Source organism: Geotrypetes seraphini, chromosome 13 (genome assembly GCF_902459505.1).
Source record: "Geotrypetes seraphini chromosome 13, aGeoSer1.1, whole genome shotgun sequence".
In the NCBI taxonomy this organism is placed as follows: Eukaryota; Metazoa; Chordata; class Amphibia; order Gymnophiona; family Dermophiidae; genus Geotrypetes; species Geotrypetes seraphini.
Window position 1 is genome coordinate 66,575,911 of NC_047096.1, and position 22,749 is coordinate 66,598,659.

The 22,749-nt window shown below is 45.1% G+C and overlaps 1 protein-coding gene across 3 annotated transcripts in view; it reads right to left on the reverse strand.

Annotated features, from left to right (window-relative positions):
• The window catches only part of TOP2A (DNA topoisomerase II alpha), a 276,538-nt gene extending 254,775 nt beyond the window's left edge, over positions 1–21,763 (reverse strand). For 2 of the 3 annotated variants that reach the window (XM_033918324.1, XM_033918322.1), the window contains exons 1-2: positions 20,923–21,079; positions 10,635–10,790 (exon numbers count right to left, since the gene is read on the reverse strand). In XM_033918324.1, coding sequence (XP_033774215.1) covers positions 10,635–10,790; positions 20,923–20,943 — 177 coding nt within the window. In that variant the 5' untranslated portion in view covers positions 20,944–21,079. Of the gene's footprint in view, positions 1–10,634; positions 10,791–20,922; positions 21,080–21,579 lie in introns of those variants that run through there. The other variant, XM_033918323.1, reaches the window with a different exon arrangement.
• Positions 21,764–22,749: the final 986 nt, after the last annotated feature.

Sequence of the window (22,749 nt, forward strand, 5' to 3'; positions counted from 1 at the left end):
CTCCCATTGCATTAAAGTCTGTACGTTTGAAATCTAGGACTTTAAGTATCGTGCAGCCGTTATATCAAACCAAACCGTTTGATGATCACTACTTCCCAGGTGAGCACCCACTCGAACATTAGAGATACTCTCTCCATTTGTGAGGACCAGATCCAATATCGCTTTTTCCCTTGTGGGTTCCGTCACCATTTGTCTGATCTTTACATAGAGAGCTACTCCTCCACCTTTTTGACCATCTCTGCCCTTCCTAAAAAGATTATATCCCGGTATGTTTGCATCCCATCCATGTGATTCATTGAACCATGTCTCTGTAATAGCAACAATATCTAGATCTGCCTCTAACATCAGGGCTTGCAGATCATGAACTTTGTTACTTAGACTGCGAGCATTTGTGGTAATCGCTTTCCAGATATTTTTCAGCAGTAATCTCCTTTTTGTTTCGTTTCACTTTCCGTTGCAATGCTAAGAAATGAGTTGCTGATATTGTTTATGTTGCAATCTTTACTATTATCACATCTTTTTTTTTTGCCGGGGGTGGTCACTATAATTGTCCTTCATACATACACCACCCCCACCTTCTAGTTTAAATGCCTTGAAACATATTGTCTAAATTTCTCTGCAAGGTTTCTTGTTCCTGCTGTAGTAATATGTAGCCCATCAGTGCAATATAGCTTCTTGTCCTTCCATGTATTTCCCCATCCTCCTATGTACGTGAAGCCTTCTTGATGACACCAGGCTTTGAGCCATCTATTAAAGTCTGCTTGAACATTCTCCACTATGTGGGAGGCTGAGATGTCCTGAAGATGCGACTCTGCCCAGAGTATGAGCAGAGCTGCCTCCTGCGCTATCCGAGTACTCTTGGTGCTTCCTTGGTGCTGCCGTGGCATTGTCCGACAGAACTCTGACTGATTTGCCCGACAAGAAGGAGCGGAAGACTAACAGCACCAGACAAACGGCTCTGGTCTCCAAACACATTGATCGACCACGACGCCTCCTCAGTGGACCAGGTGCCCTGAGCTGAGTGACCTAGACACTGAGCAATGACTTCGCCCAAATCAAACAGTCATCCAGATATGGATGCACCAGAATGCACTCTGACCGCAAGGCTGCCATGACAACCACCATCACCTTGGGGAATGTCCGGAGAGCCATGGCCAGGCCAAAGGGAAGTGCACAGAACTGATAGTGCTGACCGAAGATAGCAAAGCGAAGGAAGTGCTGATGAGAGGCCCGAATTGAAACATGCCTCCGTCAGATCGAGAGAAGAACTCCCCTGGCTGAACTGCCAGAATGACAGACCGCAGTGTTTCCATGCGAAAAGAGGGAATTCTGAGAGCTCTGTTGACCCCTTTTAAATTTAGGATGGGCCAAAAGGTCTCCTCCTTCTTGGGCACTAAAAAGTAAATTGAGTACCTGCCGGTGCCGCATTCCTGAGGGGGCACTGGAACAACTGCTTTAAGAATTAGCAAGCGCTGAAGGATCTGGTAAAAGGCCTGCGTCTTCCATGCCACCTGACATGGCGAGGCTAGAAAATGATCTGGCAGAGCGCAAACTCCAGAGCATAACCATCCCGCTCCACCTCCAAGACCCACTGATCAGACGTGATCTCAGCCCACTTGGGCAAAAAGTCGCGCAGCCGGGCACCCACCGAAACCAAAGGGGGTGCTGGCAATGAGTCATTATGCAGAACAGACAGCGGGGAAACCGGTGGAGGGATTCCTAGTCCCCCGACAGGCTCCCCCCCCCCCAGAAAGGATTGCATGTGCTGATAAAACCGACCCCGGGAAAACCCCGAAGCCTGGAAAGTAGCAGCCCCACGCCCAGAGCGATACTTGCAGAATTCCCACAGACGCCCGCAGGCATTGCCACCCCGAGACACCGGGCGGGCATGGTCCTCAGGCAGGCAGGGCACCTTAGTCTGTCAACGTGAACCAACTTATCTAAGTCATCTCCAAACAAAAAAGACCCCTGAAAGGGAAATTTGGTAAGCTTAGTTTTGGATGCGGCATCCGCCGACCAAGCGGAAAGTCACAAGGTACGTCGCCACTCAAAAAGCCATAGACTTAGCCAACTTCCACACCAAGTCATAGAGAGCATCCAAGAGGAACGAGGCAGCCATCTCAAACTTTGCCACCTCCTGATCCACTAAGGACAAATCATCAGATTCGCAATCCAGTACACGCTCGGCCCACCAAAACACGGCGCAAGCCACCAGCCTCCCATAAATAGCCGCCTGAAACCTCAAGGCAGAAACATCAAAATTCTGCTTAAGAATTGTCTCCAACTTACGCTCCTCAGAGTCCCAGAAGGCAGAACTGCCCTCAACAGGCACGATATGCCGCTTAGAAATCACTGAGACCACCGCATCCACAACTGGCAACTTTAAAGTAACCCTATCCCCCTGCAGGATGGAATACAAACGAGTCATGGCGCGCACTAACCGAAACTGCGCCTCCGGCGTATTCCACTGTGCTAGTACAATATCCCGAATATTCTGATGTAAAGGAAAAGAGCAGGAAACAGTATGGATCCCCCTAAGAGGGTCCCACATACACGGGGTCTCCGGTGGCATTCCTTCAAAACGCAGCACAGATGAGACCTGCTGAATCACGTCTGGTAGCTCATCCCTCTGAAAAAGGCACACCACGGATGCCTCGTTGCCAGAAGGCGTGAAACCCAACATCCCACCGCCAGCGGCTGCCCCCTAGGGAAAAGGTCCAGGTCCTCATCCAGGCCCAACATGTTCCTCTGACCACCAATCCGCAACTCAAGCCACCCGCGGGTGCTTGGACGAGGGAGGAGGAAGAGGGGACGCCAAAAGAGAGGAGAGAGGCAAAGCCACAGGAGATGCAGAAGGAAACAGCCCTTGCCTGAAACCCCCCGGGCGTACGTGGGACCCCCAACTGCCTGAAAATAGGCTCTGCACAAAGAAAAAATTAAATTGGGAAAAAAACCCCAGGGGTTCCATGGGACGTTCCTTCACAGCAAGGGGCCCAGCTGAAACCTGCTCCTGTTTTTCCAATACAGGGGGAAGGTCACCTGAGGTTGCAGACAAAATGGAGTGGCCTGTCTGTGAAAATGGGGAAGTTCCCGTCAAAAATAACCCCTCCAGGGCCTGTAATAATAATAATAACAATTTATATACCGCAGGACCTTGAAGTTCTATGCGGTTTACAATGATTAAAGATGTTACAGATTGAGTGGAATAAACAAAATTCAGACTTAGTGATTAACAGTTCTAGAGATCATTTGTTGAGGACTAAGATTGTATAGGTTGGTTTCCTAAGTATTTCAGGAACAGATGTGTTTTTAGGCGTTTCCTGAATTCCCTATAAGTAGTAGGCACGAGTAATTGTTCTAGATCTTTACCCCATAATGCTGCTTGATGTGAGAAAAGATGTTGGTGATGACTTTTAAAATTTACAACCTCTAACCGGTGGAGAAACAAAGTTCGGTTGTGAGCTTCGCCTATGTCTGTTGGTTGTGCAAGAGAAAAGATCTGTTATATATTTAGGAGCTAAGCCATAAAGTACCTTGAAGCAAAAACAACCAAACCTGAATTTCACACGTGCCTCCATCGGCAGCCAGTGTAGAAGTCAATAGGAAGGTGTTACATGATCAAACTTCTTCAGTCCACAAAGTAGTCTAACCGCTGCATTTTGTACCAGTTGCAATCGCCGTATATTCTTCTGGGGGAGTGCCAAGTAGGCGATGTTACAATAATCGAGTTGACTCAGTATAAGGGATTGTACCAGAATTCTAAATGATGAGACATCGAAGTAAACTCTGATGGTCCGAAGCTTCCAGAGGGTGAGAAAGATTTTTTTAATCAAGGAGTCTACCTGGTCTTTCATTGTCAGGCTCTGGTCCAGTGTTACTCCTAATACCTTCATAGTGGGTTGAATGGGATAACTACGGTTATTGATGCAAATTGTTGCTTTAGTGTCAAGTGGGTGTGGCGATGCTATGAAAAATGTTGTTTTCTCCGAGTTTAGATTTAGTCTGAATTCAGTCATCCATTGCTCCATCCGATTTAGTACTTCTGTTGCTTTGAGGGTGACTTCTGAGACAGTTAGTAAATGGGATAATTATCGTGAAGTCATCAGCGTAGCTAAATAGTTTTATCCCCAACTGGGACAATTGCGCACCCAATGAGGACATGTAAACATTGAAGAGCAAAGGGGATAATGGTGACCCCTGTGGCACGCCAGATGGATTGCTCCATGTGTCAGAGAGATCGTGATTAAAACGGACTTGGTAGGTGCGTGATATAAGGAAACCTCTAAACCAATTTAATACCTCTCCTCCGATTCCTGTAGCGGCAGGGGAGCCTGAACTAACCCAGCCGCTAAAGCAGGCAAGCAAAACAAAAATCAGCTGAGAGGAAATCCCTCCTGCTGCAGGGAGGGAAGACGGGGCTTCACCACTGCTCCCTGCCGACTCGCGAGGCACTAAGACTGGGGAGCCCTGGACGTCTGCAGCCGCTGCCGACGGAGCTCCACGACCTCAATGGCCCGAACAGCTATTTTTAGGCTGGTTAAAAGTGCCTCGCGTCTGGACCAAATTGTGCACCTCTCCCCCTGAGAAGTGCTCAATTGCTCCATACGCAACCTAACTAGAAGAAAAGTGCCGATTAGTCAAAAAATACAGTAATTTACAGCATAAAAGGAAAGCAACCCTTCAGACCGGTACTACCTCAGGATTTTATTTTTTTTACAGAACAGACTCCACAGGCTCTCAAAGCAATATGCCTTGCTTGAATTAGGGGCAAGGCTTACTGCTCAGCTCCTCTAAAAAATATGGGGGGGAGTTGGAGGAAATGGGGGGGGAGAGACTCAGCATGAGACCTGCCGGGTTTGACACCCCCAAGGTCGGATGGACTCCCAAACAGGGCCCACCCAAGTTCAATCCGGCCAAAAAATGGGGACTAGAAACCCTAAACAGATTCCAATAGCCCTACCAAGGGAGATGGGCACAGCTCACTCAACACCTGCTGGAGACTGAAAGAAGATTGATAGGGGAAGGTATCTCATGTACTATTCCACAGTTTTGTTTCAGTCTCCACCTGCTGGTCATGATGAGATATATACCCACTTGTAAGATTAACTTTACCGGTCTGGAGAGTGCTAAAGAATTGCTGTTTCTCTTATGTGCATAACAGTTAATATCCAACACATATCAAACCACACTGATGCACTGCAACATGGAGAGAAGGGACCTGCAGCTCTGTTATGTATAGTGTCAGTACTGCAGTAAGGTATCTGGCAAAATTAATTTAGCTAATTATAAGGTATGGTTGAATATGGTTTGTATTACATAAAGATACAAAGAATATTTGGTTAAGAAATCAACACAATTTCAAATCTTTGACAAAATGAAATGCCTTAAAGGTTTACTTAAGTGCTTCCATATCATAAATATACTTTTTTTTCCTATAAAGCAGAACCCTCAATATTCATGGGGGTTAGGAAAAATCATGAATAATTCTTTGGGCCAGCTCTGACCCACCCCCCGTCCTGCGTTCCCGACCTTAGCCGTTCCCATTCTAGTCTCGAGACTACAATGGGAACTCACAGCAGCCATTTTGATGATGGCTCTGCACAGGGCAGGAGTGTAGGAAAGTCGCTCCTGCCCCGCGTCGCTGCTAGACCACAAGGTAAGGTCTGGGGGATGTCCAGGGCAGCATAGAAACAGAGTATGACGGCAGAAAAGGGCCAACAGCCCAACAAGTCTGCCCACTCAGATAACCCACCCCCCTAAGCACTTCCTCGAAGTGAACCCACATGTTTATCCCATTTATTCTTAAAAGCGAGCACGTTGTTGGCCTCTACTACCTGAAGTGGAAGATCATTCCAACGATCAACCACCCTTTTGGTGAAGAAATGCTTTCTAATGTCCCCATGAAATCTCCCACCCCTAATTTTTAGCGGATGCCCTCTTGTCGCCGTAGGTCCTGTAAGGAAACAGATGTCTTATTCTATCTCCATACGGCCAGTAACATATTTGAATGTCTCTATCATGTCTCCCCTCTCTCTGCGTTCCTCGAGAGAGTATAGCTGCAACCTACCTAGACGTTCTTCATATGGGAGATCCTTGAGTCCTGAGACCATCCTAGTGGCCAATCTCTGAACCAACTCTATTCTCAGTACATCCTTTTGATAATGTGGCCTCCAAAATTAAACACAGTATTCCAGATGTGGTCTCACCATGGACCTGTAAAGCGGCATTATCACTTCGGGCTTTCAGCTGACGAAGCTTCTCCGGATGCAACCTAGCATTTGTCTAGCCTTGGATAAAGCTTTCTCCACTTGATTGGCAGCCTTCATATCTTCACTAATGATTACTCCCAGGTCCCGTTCTGTAACAGTTCTAGTTAAGGTCTCACCATTCAGAGTGCAGGTTCTGCAAGGGTTTCCGTTACCAAGGTGCATAACTTTACACTTCTTGGCATTAAAGCTCAGCTGCCAAATAGTAGACCAGGGGTACCCACACTTTATGGGCTTGCGAGCTACTTTTATAATGACTAAGTCAAAATGATCTACCAACAATAAAATAAAAAAAAACACAAAGCATACTGAAAGACAGAGAAAATGTTAATTATTCATATTCCGGGTTTTTTCAAAGGTCACGGCAGATGACTCTATGCAATCTCACCTCAGTAACAAAATACAAAAATAGACAAATACACCCCCTCCCTTTTTACTAAACCACAATAGTAGGTTTTAACACAGGGAGTTACGCTGAATGCCTCGTGCTGCTCTCAATGCTCATAGGCTCCCTGCACTAAAAAACGCTATTGCGGTTTAGTAAAAGGGAGCCATAGTGCAAAATATAGACAGCAGATATAAATTCTCAAAACCGACACATTTTGATCACTAAATTGAAAATAAAATCATTTTTCCTACCGTTGCTGTTTGGTGATTTCATGAGTCTCTGGTTGCACTTTCTTCTTCTGACTATGCATTCAATCTTTCTTCCTTTCTTTCAGCCTCCTGTATGTTTCCTCTCCTCCAGAGCTCATTCTCTCCCCCAACTTTTTATTTCTGTCTCCCTGTTCCCCCTTCTTTCTGTCTCCCTGTCTGCCCCCTTTCTTTCTTTCTCCGTGCCCTCCCCTAAGCCACTCGGTTTGCTGCCACCGCCATCGTGGAACAGCCCCCAAGCCACCGCCGTCCCAAGCTTTCCCTGCAGAAGCGTCGCGCTGACCAGCATTCCGCTCCCTGACGTTAATTCTGACATAGGAGAGGAAGTTCCGGGCCAACAAGGCATTTCTCCTCATTCCATCCAGCCTGAGCCCCATCTCTCCTTGATCCAGCATTTCCCTTCTGTGTCTGTCAGAATTACCATTCCACCTATTTTCCAGCATCACCCTTCTTTGTGTCCATCTCATCTATATCCCTATCTCACCACTTTTTCAGAATCTTCATTTGTCTCTGTCCTTGTCTTTACCCCATGTTCACCATTTACCCTTTCAATGTCTTTATCTCCCACCCCCCCACACACTTTTTCAGCATTACTTCTATGTCTCTATTTCACCTCCTCTTCATGTCCCCTCTGTATCTCTATCCTTATTCAGTAGGTCCTGCTTACTCTTTCTCTTCTTTGTGTCACTATCTCCATTTTCAGCTTTCCCTTTTCTTTTGTTAATGCACCCTGTAGCCAGAATCTTTCCACCCTCCCTCCACTCCGGCCCAGCCCAGTATGAAATATTTCCTTTTGTTTCCCTCCCCTCTCTCTTTCTCTCTCTTCTACTCACTCACCCACGAGTCCTGCATCTGGCCCTCTCCCTTCTACCTGCACCTGGCAAAAAACCCCTGCTCCGCGGCTCTCTTAAGCAACTCGTCAGCAGCGGTGATCAAGACAAGCTGCCGACATCGAGGCCTTCCCTCTACGAGTCCCGCCTTTGTGGAAAAAGGAAGTTGAAACAAGCGGGACTTGCAGAGGGTAGGCCCCGACGTCAGAAGCTTGTGTCGATCGCTGCTGCTGAGTTGCCGAAGAGAGCCGCGGAGCAGGGGGTGTGGCCGGAAGCAGGTAGGAGAGGGCTGCTGGAAGAGGTAGAAGTTCCGGAGTATGACACCGACTCGGGCCAGGATGATTTCTTTTTCAGGCAGTTGCTGCTGCTGCCGCCGCCACCACGCCACGCCACCCCCCCGAAATGACAAAAACGGCCTAATGCCCGGCGTCGGCGTCTTTGACGTCGGGGAGAGGAAGGCTGATAGGCCCGGTAGATCGGAACGGCAACACGAGTCTATCACAGAGCCCGGGATGGGCTCTGCGATCGACTCATGTTGCCTTCCTGAGCTACCGGTCGATCGCGATCGACGCGTTGGGCACCCCTGTAGTAGACCATTTCTCCAGTAAAAGTAGGTCCTGTGTCATATTGTCGGTTACGGTACCTCCGCCCACTACATTACATAATTTAGCGTCATCGGCAAATAATGCAATTTTACCCTGAAGTCCCTGAGGTAGATCCCTTACGAAGATATTAAATAGGATTGGACCCAGGACCGAGCCCTGCGGTACTCCACTGAACACCTCCGACGTTTTGGAGGGAGTGCCGTTTACCACCACCCTTTGAAGTCTGCCACTGAGCCAGTCTTTAATCCATGTAATTAATGTTTCTCCTAGTCCCAGCAAGCTCATCTTGTTCAATAATCTACGGTGTGGGACACTATCAAAAGCCTTACTGAAGTCCAGATACACTACATCCAGGGACTTTCCCTTATCTAGTTTTTTTGTTACCCAGTCAAAGAAGCTGATTAGATTGGATTGGCAGGACCTTCCCTTTGTAAATCCATGCTGGTGGGGATCCCTCAGCCTCTCAACGTCCAGAACCATATCTAATTGATGTAAGACTTACCGGCCTATAATTTGCAGTCTCTGACCTGCATCCCTTTTTGTGAAGCGGAATGGCATTAGCTGTTTTCCAGAATGCAGTTAACGGTTCTGCCAGGACATCTCTCAATTCCCTAAGCACTCTGGGGTGCAATTGATCTGGTCCCATGGCTTTGTTCACTTTGAGCCTTGATAATTCCTGGTAGATGCTGCTGGTAGTAAATTCACAATTCCTGAATGGGTCATCTGAGCTTTTCCTTGTTTGCAGCTGTGGACCGGATCCCAGCACCTCACAGGTAAAGACTGAGCAGAAGTAATTGTTTAGTAGTTTGGCTTTATCGGAGTCCGATTCTGCACAGGTACCGTCGGGTTTCCTTAGGCGCACTATCCCGTCTGTATTCCTCTTTCTGTCATTAACATACCTGAAAAAGGATTTATCCCCTTTTTTAATATTCATAGCTAACTTTTCTTCCATCCGGAGTTCAGCGTTTCTGACCGCTGTTTTGACAGCTCTAGATAGGCTTCTTTGACTTTTAGTCGTTGTGATTGTTTGTAGGATACAAATGCTCTTTTCTTCTGTTTTCCGAGTTCCGAGATCTCCGCAGAGAACCACTGGGGTTTCTTATTTCTCCGTCGTTTGCTCACGGCTTTTATATAGAGATTGGTTGTTCCTGTAGGGTAGATTTCAGAGCTGACCATATTACCTCCACATTATCTGTTGTGTCCTGGTTTTGCAGCGCCTCAGACAAAATCTCCCGTGCTCTTGAAGTTAGTGCCCTTAAAGTTAAGGACCTTTGTTGATGTTCGACCTAGTGGTTCCTTTCCTTAGATGAACCCACACCATGTTGTGGTCGCTGGAGGCCAACGCTTCATCTACTGAAACTTCTGTGACAATATCTCCATTGGTGAGTATCAGGTCCAGAATTGCCTGATCCCTAGCGGGCTCCAGTACCATTTGTTTGAGTAGTGCTCTACTTATAGAGGTTAGTAGCCTTCTGCTGCTGCTGGTCATAGCTGAAAGTTTGTTCCAGTTTACATCTGGCATGTTGAAGTCCCCTAACAGTACAGTGTCTCCACGCAGAGTGATAGTCTCGATGTCTTCGATTAATTCCTTGTCTATGTCATCCTGCTGTTTAAGAGGTCTGTATACAATGCCCAGATACAGGCATTTGACACTTCCCCTGCCAAGGTTCACCCAGAGGGACTCCCCTGTATACTTGACACCTGTGATTTCCTCCTTGATATACAGCGCTACCCCTCCTCCGATTTGCCTTCTCTGTCTCGACGTAGTAAATTATATCCTGGTATAGCCACATCCCACCCATGGGAATCCAAGAATCAGGTTTCAGATATTGCCACCACATCTAGGTTGGCGCTCCTCATTTCCGTCTCTAATTCCAGAATTTTATTGCCTAAACTGCAGGCATTAATGTACATAGCCTTCCATACATCGTGTTTGCCCGGTATGTGTGGAGATTTTTCCGTTTGATTTAGTGTGTCCCTTATTTCCCCGTTTGAATTATTTTGTCCCTTTTGAGTTAGCATTTCCCCATTAAAAAAAAGGGCAAAAAAAAATTGCAGATAATCAAATTCGCAATTGTGGAAACTGCGAATCGGAAGGGTGACTGTATACTTGGATTCACGATAATATACACAATTTAATGTTTGGATAACACATAGGTTAAACTAAGTATTCACCAGGTTTTTGTACTTTATTCAAATATCTCAATAAAAATACTAAAGACTTAAAAAATTATATATAATAAAAACCATATTCAGAGCTTGAAAAGAAACTTTCTTACCTGTGTCAAGGGTTCCACAGAGCCAATATAAGTATCTGGCCGGAGCAGGATATGCTCCAGTTGTGTCTTCTTTTGATAAATTTTTTCAACAGATATCTTGCTTTTGAAGTCATTGCTTTTCTTCACCTTGTCCACTTTCTGATTCTCAAACAAAGGCTGTTATCAGGGAAAATTAAAAAAAGTCTTCAGTTATTGTCTGGGAGTGTTTTCCTGCTTATTAATCTCCAGTCACATATACTGATTCTAAAAGCCACCTGAATGCATGCCCTGCTTCCACAAGGAGTAAAGGAAAATTGGTACAAATTCAACTGAAGATTAGGTTCTTACCTTTGCTGTTCTTCTTTCTTGTAAATCCACACTTTATTCGGGGACCAGTGGATTATTTCCGTCTACCCCTTAGGACTTTGTAGAAAGACTCAAACTTCAGAGATTTAAATCCCTCCCCCTCTTACCTCATTACTGCCCCTGTAAGCATCAGATATAAAAGCAGCCAGGAACATTTGTAGAGGATAAGAACAAGAGAAGGGAACAGGTACATTCCCCGACAAGTCTATTCTGCTCATATCAACAAATGCAACAATGAAAAACAGGTAATTGAACATTAGAAACCTGAAAGACAAAGCAGTGTTAAAATGAGACAGCCTGCACAGTAAGAAGGGGGCACCTAACTAGGGAACCCCCAAAACTAAGTGCTAAACTCATTTTGATGGCACTCTTATAAAGGCTGGTCAGAAAATAGAAATCCAGCTAACCAGTACTTGGAAAGGAAGACAATCAGCGAATCAGCAAGGTATTGGCCACCGTATCAATCCTGTAAAACTTGCTGAATGTATGCAAGGAGGATCACTCGTTGGTGACCTCCAGGTACCACAATAAGAGCTTGCGCACGTCCAAGGACCATAACACCCGGTTCTGCTCCCTAGATCCGGAGGAAGCAAAAGCAGGAAGCTGGACTTCCCGATTCACGTGGAAACCACTTACAGAAGAAAAGAAGGAACACTGAACAGCATCTCACTAGAATCCATAATATGCAAAAAAGAATCCAGGCAGGAGAGAGCCTAAAGCTCTGAAACCCTACCCTCAGGCACTTAGCTTAGATTGTGAGCCTAAATTGGGGCAGAGAGGGCAGTTTTAATGTGCCTATCATTTTATTATCTTTTTATTATTTAACTTTATTTACCACCTTGATTTGACAACAATTAAGAAAAGTGGTATATCAAATAAACTATCTAACTGTAATAGCCACCAGGAAGACCTTCTTGAATGTAAGATCCATAACGGACGCCTGCTCCAGAGGCTCATATGGTGGATGAGCCAGAGAACGGAGAACCAGGTTGAGATTCCAAGTTGGACAAGGAAGGCACAATGGAGGACTAAATCGCAGAGCACCCCATAGAAAATGGGCCACATCCAGATGAGCTGCCAATGAACCCCTGAAAGAAGGAGGACCCATATGAGAAAGACCGGCAATCTGCATCTGGATAGAAGCTACCGTTAGGCCCTTCTTCAGGCCATCCTGCAGAAACTCCAGACCATGAGGAACTGACGGAACAGATAGGTCCATCTGCTCAGGACGCATCAGGCCTTATCTCCAAGCCTTTGCATAAGTAGCCACTGTGGATTTCCTTTTGCTGTGAAGCAACGTAGTAATCACAGCCGAAGAATAGCCATGAAGTTAGACTAAAGTAGTCCAGATCCTGCAGTATAACTGGACCCTGTAGCACAATCAGACCCTGTGTGAGGAGCTCCTGATTCTGCTGGAACTGAACCAAGTCGGCATACCACAGCTGCCTCAGCCAATCGAGTGTGACCAGGATCACTGGACCTTCGTGGGCTGCTATTCGTCTCAACAGACACCCTATCTTGGCCCACGGAGGGAAGACATAGGAGATTGAACCAGAGAATGTCCAGGCCTTCACTGCCGGCCTCGCAACGGCAACTGTAGAACGAGTTTGCGTTCATGTTGGACGAAGTTGCCATGAGATACACCCTGATAACCTGACAGAGCTTCTTCCGATGGACAGAGGCAGGAACACTGTTCTGTCCTGTGTGAAATCAAACTCCCAGGTATTCCAAATCCTGAAATGGCTTGAGGTGACTCTTCCTGAAACTGATTACCCAGCACAGGCGCTGCAGCAACTGTACTGCCTGCTGAACAGTCTAATGCCCCTCAGGCTCTTGAGGGAGCTCTGATCAACCAATCATTCAGATACGGGTGAACCAGGATACCCAGGGTAGATGGGCCGCCACCACTACCATCACCTTAGTGAACATCCTGGGTGCACTGCCAACTCAAAAGGCATTGCTGCAAACTGGAAATGTTGCCTCAAGAAATGGAACCTCAGATACATCCGGTGGACCGGAAAAATAGGAATGTGAAGTTATGCTTCTTGTCAGATCCATGGAGGCTAGGCACTCCCCGGCGCCACCGATGCTATTACTGAGTACACTGTCTCTATGCATAAGCGAGGCACTTTCAGAACTGCATTGACTGCCTTGAGGACCAGAATCGGTCTCCAATTGTCAGAGCCCGAATCTTACTCTGGAACGGGTTCTATGGCTACAATATCAAGTAATCTGCGGACTATGGCCTGCACCTGAACTGCCTTCTTGGGGCAGCCTGCCGGGGAATCCAAAAAATACTCGGTCAAAGGACACAGAAACTCGTTTGTAGTCTTCTTTGAGAACATCCAAGACCCAGTGGTCAGAGGTAATGGCCTGCCATTCCAGCAGAAAAGCCGATAACCACCCCCCAAAGTGCGGGGCGACACCAGCATTGCATTAGAATTTCTTCTTTGCAGGATCTGCCAGATGACTCATGTCGAGAACCGTTGGCCCACAGAAGGGCCCGAGTACAGACAAGAGCGCCTGAAGGGACAAAAATTAGGGCATCCCAAACCCCTGGATGAGTGGGATCTATTCACAAGCAGTGACATGGGCCTGCGATCTTACACACTGGCCATAAGGTCATCCAGACCATGGCCGAACAGCGGCTGTCCCTTAAAGGACAACTGGTTCAAGGTCACTTTGGAAGACAAATTGCCAGACCACTGCTAGATCTAGAGCATTCTGTGAGCTGAAACGGAATAGGCGGAAAGCTTAGCAAAGACTTTCAAGATGTCATACAAGTCATCAGCCATATAATCCACTCCTGAGATTATGAAGTCCAAGTCACAAAGCACCACACACAGTATCAGTATCAGATCGCAGTTTGGAATGGCATGCCTGGGCCACGAAAGAGGCTGCCACCATAACACCAGCAGCCATAGAATCAAACAAATGCTTAAGGACAAAATACACACATCGGTCCTGAATATCCTTCAGGACCACTCCCCCGTCACTAGGGAGAAGTGCACTTGGTGACCTGCACCACCGAAGAATTCACCTTCGGGGAAACAAAGTGCTTGTTAAAAGGCACCTGCCATGGGATAACGCTGCACCATGGCACAAGCACATTTCAAGGGACCCTCAGAAATCTCCCATATGTCCGTAAGAAACCAAACGAGGTCAGAATGATCAGGAAAAGAGGGGGATTGTGGCCTCTGGTCACTCATGAGAGAACATTCTGCAGTGACAGGCTGCTCAGACTGTAGCTTTAATTCCTGGAGAAATTCAGAGATCAAATCCACAAGATATGCGGGCTTGAAAAATCTGTGCTATGGGAACCTCCCGCAAATCAGGGGCCCCGCACTGATCCAGATCATATAGATCCGTCAGAACTGCCAAATCAGCGGTTCCACCCCCCCTCCCCCGGGAAAGCAGAGGTATGGAAGCGTATCTGGCGCAACTGTGGGCACTACCAGCTTACCTGCCGGCACCCCCAAGGGGAGGCACAAGAAAGACCTTGGTTCATGGGACCAGGGGTACCTGTGACTGGCACGGAGGCTGGTGGATGGGAAACAGGCAGAGAAATTTTAACCAAATATGCTTGATAAAGCATATTAACAAAATCTGAGGAGAAACCCATCCTCCGTGGTGGGAACCGACCCCTGTGTTCCAGTTTTGACTGTTTGGAGAATTTACGAGGTTTATTTCACATGATGCGCTTGTGTTTCACCATTGTGTTGCCTGCACACTTTCCCCCCCACGACATTATTTTTGTGGCAATCGTGGCAGAAGATGCTAGAAGGTCCTCTTTGGAGGTCGAAGGCAGCAAATCCGGGCAAGCCTCGCATCCCTCGCAGGCCAAAGCGCATGTGGAACACAGCTGCAAATCTGACAGACATCCACTGTAAATGAGACATGAATCCATAACATCCTGCCCTGGGGAGGTCATCTATGTGGTTTTCTTTCAAAAACAAAGCTGGCAAGAATAAAAAAAAACTTTAAAATCAAATTGGGAAAAATCCAAGATGGCCACCGAAGGTGCCAATTTTGACTAAAAATAGCCCATGAAAAGCAGAGAACCTCAAAAATGGTGATTTTAGGGGTGGGTTATGGTATGCAGGGAAACCCACCAAAATTGCTAACTCAGGCTGTCAGCCTGTACTCGCAGAACCATGTGCTGCCTGGAAAACACTGCAGACAAGAGCTGAAACAGCTCAAGGGAGATCCTCTGCCTCAGATAGCTGGAAAGCTGGACTGCGAGTTTTCTGACTGCCCCACTAGCCGATCTCCACGGATGGGTACCTTTGGCACCCTTGGACACGCCATGCAGATGTCTGGTTCCAATCCCAGGCGAACCTCCACAGAACCATGTAGCCTGCGCTCGACCCACTAGCAAGCTCCCAAGTGAATGGTCCCTGAGCCCCAATCTGATTTGTAGGCTGTCCAAGGTGTTTACTGACAAGTAAGGAACACCCCCAGAAGCAGACTTTTCCAAAAGTCTGTGATCTCCCGCAGGGAACCTCAGAGCAAGAGGGCGAAAACCATGAACACAAAGATTGAAATTACATGAAATAACACGAGCATAAAAGACAAGCTCCTACAGCCTGGCTTGTAGGAAGGAAAACTACTGCTTACAGGTAGAGGTAAGAGGGGGGAGGGGGTTTTAAGTCTCTGAAGTTTGAGGCTTCCTACAAAGTCCTAGCAGGTAGACGAAAATAACCCACTAGTCCCGGAATAAAGTACGATTCTACAAGAAGTTAAGATTAGGGAAAGGCACTGACAAATGAACTATTAACATCTCGCATCAAATTTAGGATAGGTGTAAATCACCACCAAGACAGAGTAAAGCTATGCCCTCAGAAAATAAAAGGAAGTGTCATTTAGACAATAAAATGTACAGAATTGCTGCACAAAGGAATTCAGACAAGTTTTACATGAGTTTTAATTTTTAGATTTTATCTTCAACACAGAATATAGGATATGCTTATTTATACATTCAATTTCCAGCCCATATCTATCAATGGGACTGATCTGTGATGATTCAGGGGTAGAACAAAGAGCAGACCAAATGAGTACATGGAGCAAAAAGAAATTTAACATGTGCAGTGTTCTGCACAGAAATTTTTTCCAGCCGGGTGGGACAGGACAGTACGGGACGGGGAAATTTGGTATTGGAGAAAATTAAATGTGTACTATTTTTATTAGTTAATTATTATTATTTTCCAATGCTCAATATAACTTCCTTTTTTACAGTTTGACACTTGTAACAGAATATTTTTTATTAAATTTAAGAAGTATCCAATTATAGAAATGAATTAGATATTTGCCCTCTTTCAAACGGTATAGAGGTTTAAAAAAGGGAAATGCGGTAATGAAGTCATTAGGTTCAATCTAGCCATTTATTTCTACATGAATTTAAACAACTGAAAAAAAAGATAAATATAGTTCATCCAGTCATACAAGAAACGGCTCTACAACACCTCTAATAATGTTTTGATCACTAGATTCCTTCCTGAGGTCTCACTGAGGAAATGAAATAGATGCAATCCCCACTTCCAGACCTCTTTCACCTAATTTATGGAGAGGTGTTTCTGAGGCTTGAAGGAGACCTGTGTGATGCAGGTAATAATTAGCAATGTATTAAAAATATTTTATTTTTATTTGCTTATAATGTCATTTGAAAGCTGCTTGATGGCCCATGTAAAATAAGTTTCTGAATTGAATTTTAGATGTACGATAGCCATATTTCTTGAATAATAAATCATGATTTTAGTGCTAACTGAAAAGCCAAAGGTTAGAAACATAGAAACATGATGGCTGATAAAGCACAGTTACTTACCGTAACAATTGTTATCCAGGGAGAGCAGGTAGATATTCTCAACAGGTGGGTGACATCATCCACGGAGCCCCGCAGCGGACAGCCTCGCAAGCAGACTTGTTTGAAGATCTTTTAAGAGCTTACAAGTGCTGCACTGTGCATGCGCGAGGGCCTTCTCGCCCGAGTTAGGGCGCGCGTCTCCTCAGCGGGTCCTCAGTTCAGATAGCTAGCTAAGAGGCCAACCAGGTGAGGTGGGTGGGTTGTGAAAATAGCTGCCTGCTGTCCCTTGATAACAACTGTTAAGGTAAGTAACTGTGCTTTATCCCAGGACAAGCAGGCACCATTTTCTTAACAGGTGGGTGGACCTCCAAGATAACCAGAATAGGATGGTGGGAGTGTTGGCAATTTAAGAAAACAAATGTTGTAAAACTGACTAGCCAAAATGGCCGTCCCTTCTGGAGAAAGTATCCAGACAATGATGAGAGGTGAATGTATGAACCGAGGACCAAGTGGCAGCCTTGCAGTTTTCCTCAATAGGAGTTGATTGGAGGAAAGCTACAGACGCCGCCATTGCTCAAACTCTGTGGCCCGTGACTCGACCCTGTAAAGGGAGACCAGCCTGAGCATAGCAGAAAGAGATGCAAGCAGCCATCCAGTTGGATATGGTTCACTTCCAGACAGGATGCCTCAACTTATTCAGATCAAAGGAGAGGAAAAGTTGAGGAGCAGTTCTGTAAGGTTGAGTGCGTTGCAAATAAAAAGCCAAAGCACGTTTACAGTCCAGAGTATGAAGTGCTATTTCCCCAGGATGAGAATGAGGCTTGGGGAGAAACACTTGAAGAACAACAGACTGATTAATATGAAATTCTGAAACAACTTTAGGTAAGAATTTTGGATGAGTACGGAGGACCACCTTGTCATGATGGAAAACTGTGAAGGGTGGATCCACAACTAAAGCTTGTAACTCACTGACTCTTCGAGCAGATGTGAGGGCGATGAGAAACACCACTTTCCAAGTGAGATACTTTAGATGAGCCTTATCAATTAGTTCAAAAGGAGGCTTCATCAATTGGGCTAGGACGATGTTGAGATCCCAAACCACTGACAGCGGTTTGAGCGGTGGATGGATATTGAAAAGTCCTTTCATAAATCTGGAAACCACAGGATGAGTAATAATAATAATAACTTTATTCTTATATACCGCCAACAATCTTGCGACTTCTAGGCGGTTTACAATAAAAACTGTAAATACAATCAAGAGAAAAACTTTAAATACAATCAAAGAAGTAGTAAATACAATCAAGAGAAACTTTAAATACAATCAAAGAAGTTGTAAATACAATCAAGAGAAAACTTTAAATATAATCAAAGAAATTGTAGATACAATCAGGAGAAACTTTACGTACAGCGAATTAAAGAGTATAGCAATGTATATCTCGTACAATGAATTAGAGAGTATAGCAGTGTACATCTGATAAAATTAATAATGTTAATGTCAGTTTGTGTGTTGCAAGGCCAGGAAGTGCCAGGTTGTTTACATAGAAGTAGATATATTCCGTAAGTTCGTAGAGTGTTCATATTTAGTGAATAGGGGTTGGGGTTAACAGTTTGCACGTTTAGGTATGTGGTGATGTTACGAGGGGGATTGCTGTTCCGGTTCGTTACCTAGGTATTTCAAGAATAGGTAAGTTTTTAGGTGTTTCCTGAATTCTTCATAGTTGTTTGTGTGCGCAATTAGTTTTTCTAGGTCTTTACCCCATATGGCTGCTTGATATGATAGCAGTTGTTGATGGTGTCTCTTATATTTGCACCCTCTAGCCGGTGGGGAGACAAATTTCATGTGTGTTTTTCTTTCATGTCTATTGGTTGGGAATGAGAAGAGGTCTGTAATGTATTTTGGGGCTAGACCATTTAATACTTTGAAGCAGAGACATCCTAGTTTGAACTTCGTGCGCGCCTCCATCGGTAGCCAGTGTAGGAGTTGGTAGGAAGGGGTTATGTGATCGGACTTCTTCAGCCCGAAAATCATCCTGACTGCTGCATTTTGTATCTGTTGTAGTCTTTGCATTTGCTTCTGGGGGATTGTCAGATGGGTGATGTTGCAATAGTCCAGGTGGTTTAGTATTAGGGATTGTACTAGAATTCTGAAAGCTGACGTGTGGAAGTATGCCTTAATGGATTTAAGTTTCCAGAGAGTGAAAAACCCTCTTTTGATTAAGGCGTCTATGTGGTCTTTCATGGTTAGTCCTTGGTCTAGTATTACTCCTAGAATCTTCATCGTTGGTTGAATGGGGTAGTTTAGATTGTTAATGTGTAATGATATTGTCGTATTCTGTGCGTGTGGCGAGGCTATGAAGAATTTAGTTTTTTCTGAATTGAGCTTCAGTTTGAAGTCTGTGGTCCATTGATCCATTGTGTTTAGCGCTTCAGTTGCTGTGGGGGTAATTTCGGATGGGGATGCTGTAAACGGGATTATGATTGTGAAGTCGTCTACGTAACTGAATACTTTTATGCCTCGCTGGGTTAGCTTCGTTCCTAGTGAAGCTATGTAGACGTTGAAGAGTAGTGGGGACCTCTGTGGAACGCCTGATGGGTTTCTCCATGTTTTTGAGAGATTGTGATTGAAGCGAACTTGATAGGTGCGGGTCGTAAGGAAACCTCGGAACCAGTCCAGCACTTCGCCTCCGATGCCGATTGAATCTAAACATTGTAGTAGTTTTTTGTGATCTACCAAGTCGAAGGCTGAGCTCATATCGAATTGCATCACTAAGGCTTTGTGGCCCTTACTAAATAAGTTACGTAGGTATTCTAAGATTGCTGCTATCACTGTCTCAGTACTGAACAGAGGTCTGAAGCCTGACTGGGTTTCATGTAGCAGTGAGAACCGATCTAGGTAGTCTATCAGTTGGATTTGTACCAAGCCTTCCATTATTTTTACGAAAAATGGGATAGATGCTACTGGTCTATAGTTGGTTGCTGAAGTTAGGGGTAGTTTATGATTTTTTGGGATTGGGGTGATTATAATGTGACCGTTTTTTGATAGGAATTTTCCGTTTTTGAAATTGTTGGACATGAGTCCATAATGTTATCTTAAAGTCTAAAGGGGCTGCTTTCATTATGTTGGGTGGACAGGGATCTAGGATGCAGTTTGATGTGGTATATTTGTTGTAGAGTTTTATGAAGTTATGCCATTCTAGGGGACGTCACCGACTTGTGTGGCTGTAAGATCATCTGTCCAAGGAGAACTACCGTTACAGGTAAGCAACTTCTATCTCTAGCCTGTTGCCCTCTAAAATCAATTCCAGGTTGCAGGGCCAGGAAGTGATGTCAGAGGGAAAGCCAATGCCAGTGTGAATGGTCAGCCAGAGAAGCTGTTGCACTGATGAAGATTTAAAGAGAGGAGGGGGGGGCAAAGAAGATGACACCACCACCCAGGGCACCTCCCACCCTTGCTACGTCATTCTTTTCTTGGTTGGGCTGATAACTTTTCAGCACTCTCTTGTAGATCTTGTCCAATCCGTGTGGCAGTTCTTTTATGAAAGTCAAATGCCCTAGATGACCATGTCATAAAGAATCCCAAGCCTACCTGCAGCTGAAGCATATTCTGCATATAGAATTTGGGAGCTCCTCAGGGTGTTTAACACCAACTTTGAAGCCACCACTCCCTCAATTTATTACCCCCATCCCAAAGGAACAATCAGCATCTACCTAAGAGAGATGGGGGGGGGGGCGTGAATGGAAGGAGAAAAGGAAACAGCTTACACCAACTGAACCTAGTTGTCCCCTTCCCTTCATTTACCATTCAACGTTTAGAAATTTCATTGGCATGAAAACTTTCATATAACACACAAATTTATTAAAATCTAGAAACAGACAAAAGTATTTACACGTATTAATAAAATTCAAGAAAGAAATAGCAAGAATAACTACTAGGTTCCAACATCTCTCTCGTCTCTTATCACGACATTTTCCCCAGTTCTGTTAGGCAGACCTTCAGGTCTTTATCTAGCATCATTTATTATGTTACAATGCCCTACAGATAGCCACATGCTAGAGCTGCTCACACCGAAGCAGCCGTGCACGATCATCCGTAGACAATGTTAACCTTCATTTATTTTTCCGGGTATTAGAAGATATACTCACATGCAGCGGTTCCACTTCCATGATAGACAAAGAAACCCCTAACGCCACACGACTGCTAAAATCGAGACTGATTACCGGCACCAGCTAACTCGCGCCACCTTCAAACTGCCGCAGCCCACTCCGAGGCGCTTGGCCAATCGCAGCGCTCTAAATAGACTGGCCAATTGCGACCAGCTACGGATATGAACTAGCCAATCGCGATTAATAGGGCGGGGTAATGACTCTGTAAGGACAACTGTATGGAGCTGGGGGGGGAAATATACAGTACAGCAAAAGTTTCCGCCTGTGTTCCTTTGACTGGCAGGTGGTTGGACTAATGACATAGGAATATGCTTTCAGTATTTTCGTTTGATTGGTCAAGACGGGAGGGCTTAGATTATTTTAAAATTTTAAAAAGGATACTCGTCACAAACGTTTTGTTAGAAGGTTGTGGCGCGCAATAGTAAGATAAAGGGTTTTATTGCGATTGTTTTTTTTTTTTATTACATTGTATCATCTGTGTTGATCGAACTGGTGATCGTATACCTTTTTAAGGTAAGTTCTCATAACATCAATATTAGTAGGAAAGGAAGAAAGTAATTTGCGAGGTTTTCCTATCTCTCCGTTACTCTTTTTTTTTTGTCTATCAAATAGGTTCTTCCTACTTTTTCGACTTACGTTATCAACCTTGTTTTCCGAGTGTGTGAGCAGTCCAGTTTCGAAGAGCCCCTATTTCCTACAGATTTTACAGGTCCTTCTCGTTTCCAACATTTAGGCGGTCTTTTATGCCCGGCGTCCTGTGCGGATACTGTACATTTTTATAAGCCATCACAATATATACCGTAGTAGGCTAGTTTTGAAAGTGTAACTGCGGTAATATGGGGTTGTTTTATAGCAGTATCTCTTTTCTGCTCCAGACCACGTAGTGAAATGGCGGACCTTTTCCAGAGAAGCCCCGCCTCCCCAAAAAGATTATAAAAAAGAGGCGCGATCTTTCCAACGCCCCCCCCCCCCCCCCCGTTGGACCCCTTAAAAAAATGGCCGACAGTTTATCCTATTTTTGATAATGTTAAGTTTCATATCCTCTTTTTTATAATCTTTTTTGGGTGCTCCGACGGGGGGGGGGCGTGGGGGCCCGCGCCGCGTTGTGGGGGCGTTGTGCTGAGAACTTCGCTGGTTAAGGTTGCGTGCGCTGGCAAAAGGTGGCGGGGCTTAACTTTCGGCGCGTGCACTTTTTCCCATTAGTGGCGGGGCTTATCTGGAAAAGATCCGAAATGGCTTAGCTTTATAAAGTTGCAATTCTTCAACCCGATGCATGGTTAGATTTCCAGGGAGCATGAGGCTCCACAATGGCAGACCGTTAGGTAAAGTAGAGAATGATGGGAGAACAATGATTGTCCCCCATCCATGTAGGCTCTGTTCTTATTCCCACCCTATTCCATCTATGCCACATAGAGCTCAGACTCTTTCCCCGTGGACCTTGTCCTTAGCTACCCAAGTCTTGAATACCTATGAAATTATATTTATGGGATAATAGTCTGTTTGTAAATTACATTGCATTACATTAGAGATTTTTATTCCGCCATTACCTTGCGGTTCAAGGTGGGTTACAAAAGAATTATAGAAGAAAGTGGAGTACAAAAGAAGATATCTGGTTATTTCCAGGAAATAATAGAGAGGAGATCAGGTAGTTTCGGGGAGTCAGGAAGTTAGTGGTAAGAAGTAAGGAATATGTGGAATTGGGACTTTTTCAGGGATTTCTTGAAGAGTATAGTTTTTATTTCTTTTCTGAACATCTTGTAGTCTGGGGTCGTTATCAGCAGATTGGAGATTTGGCTGTCTAGTTTT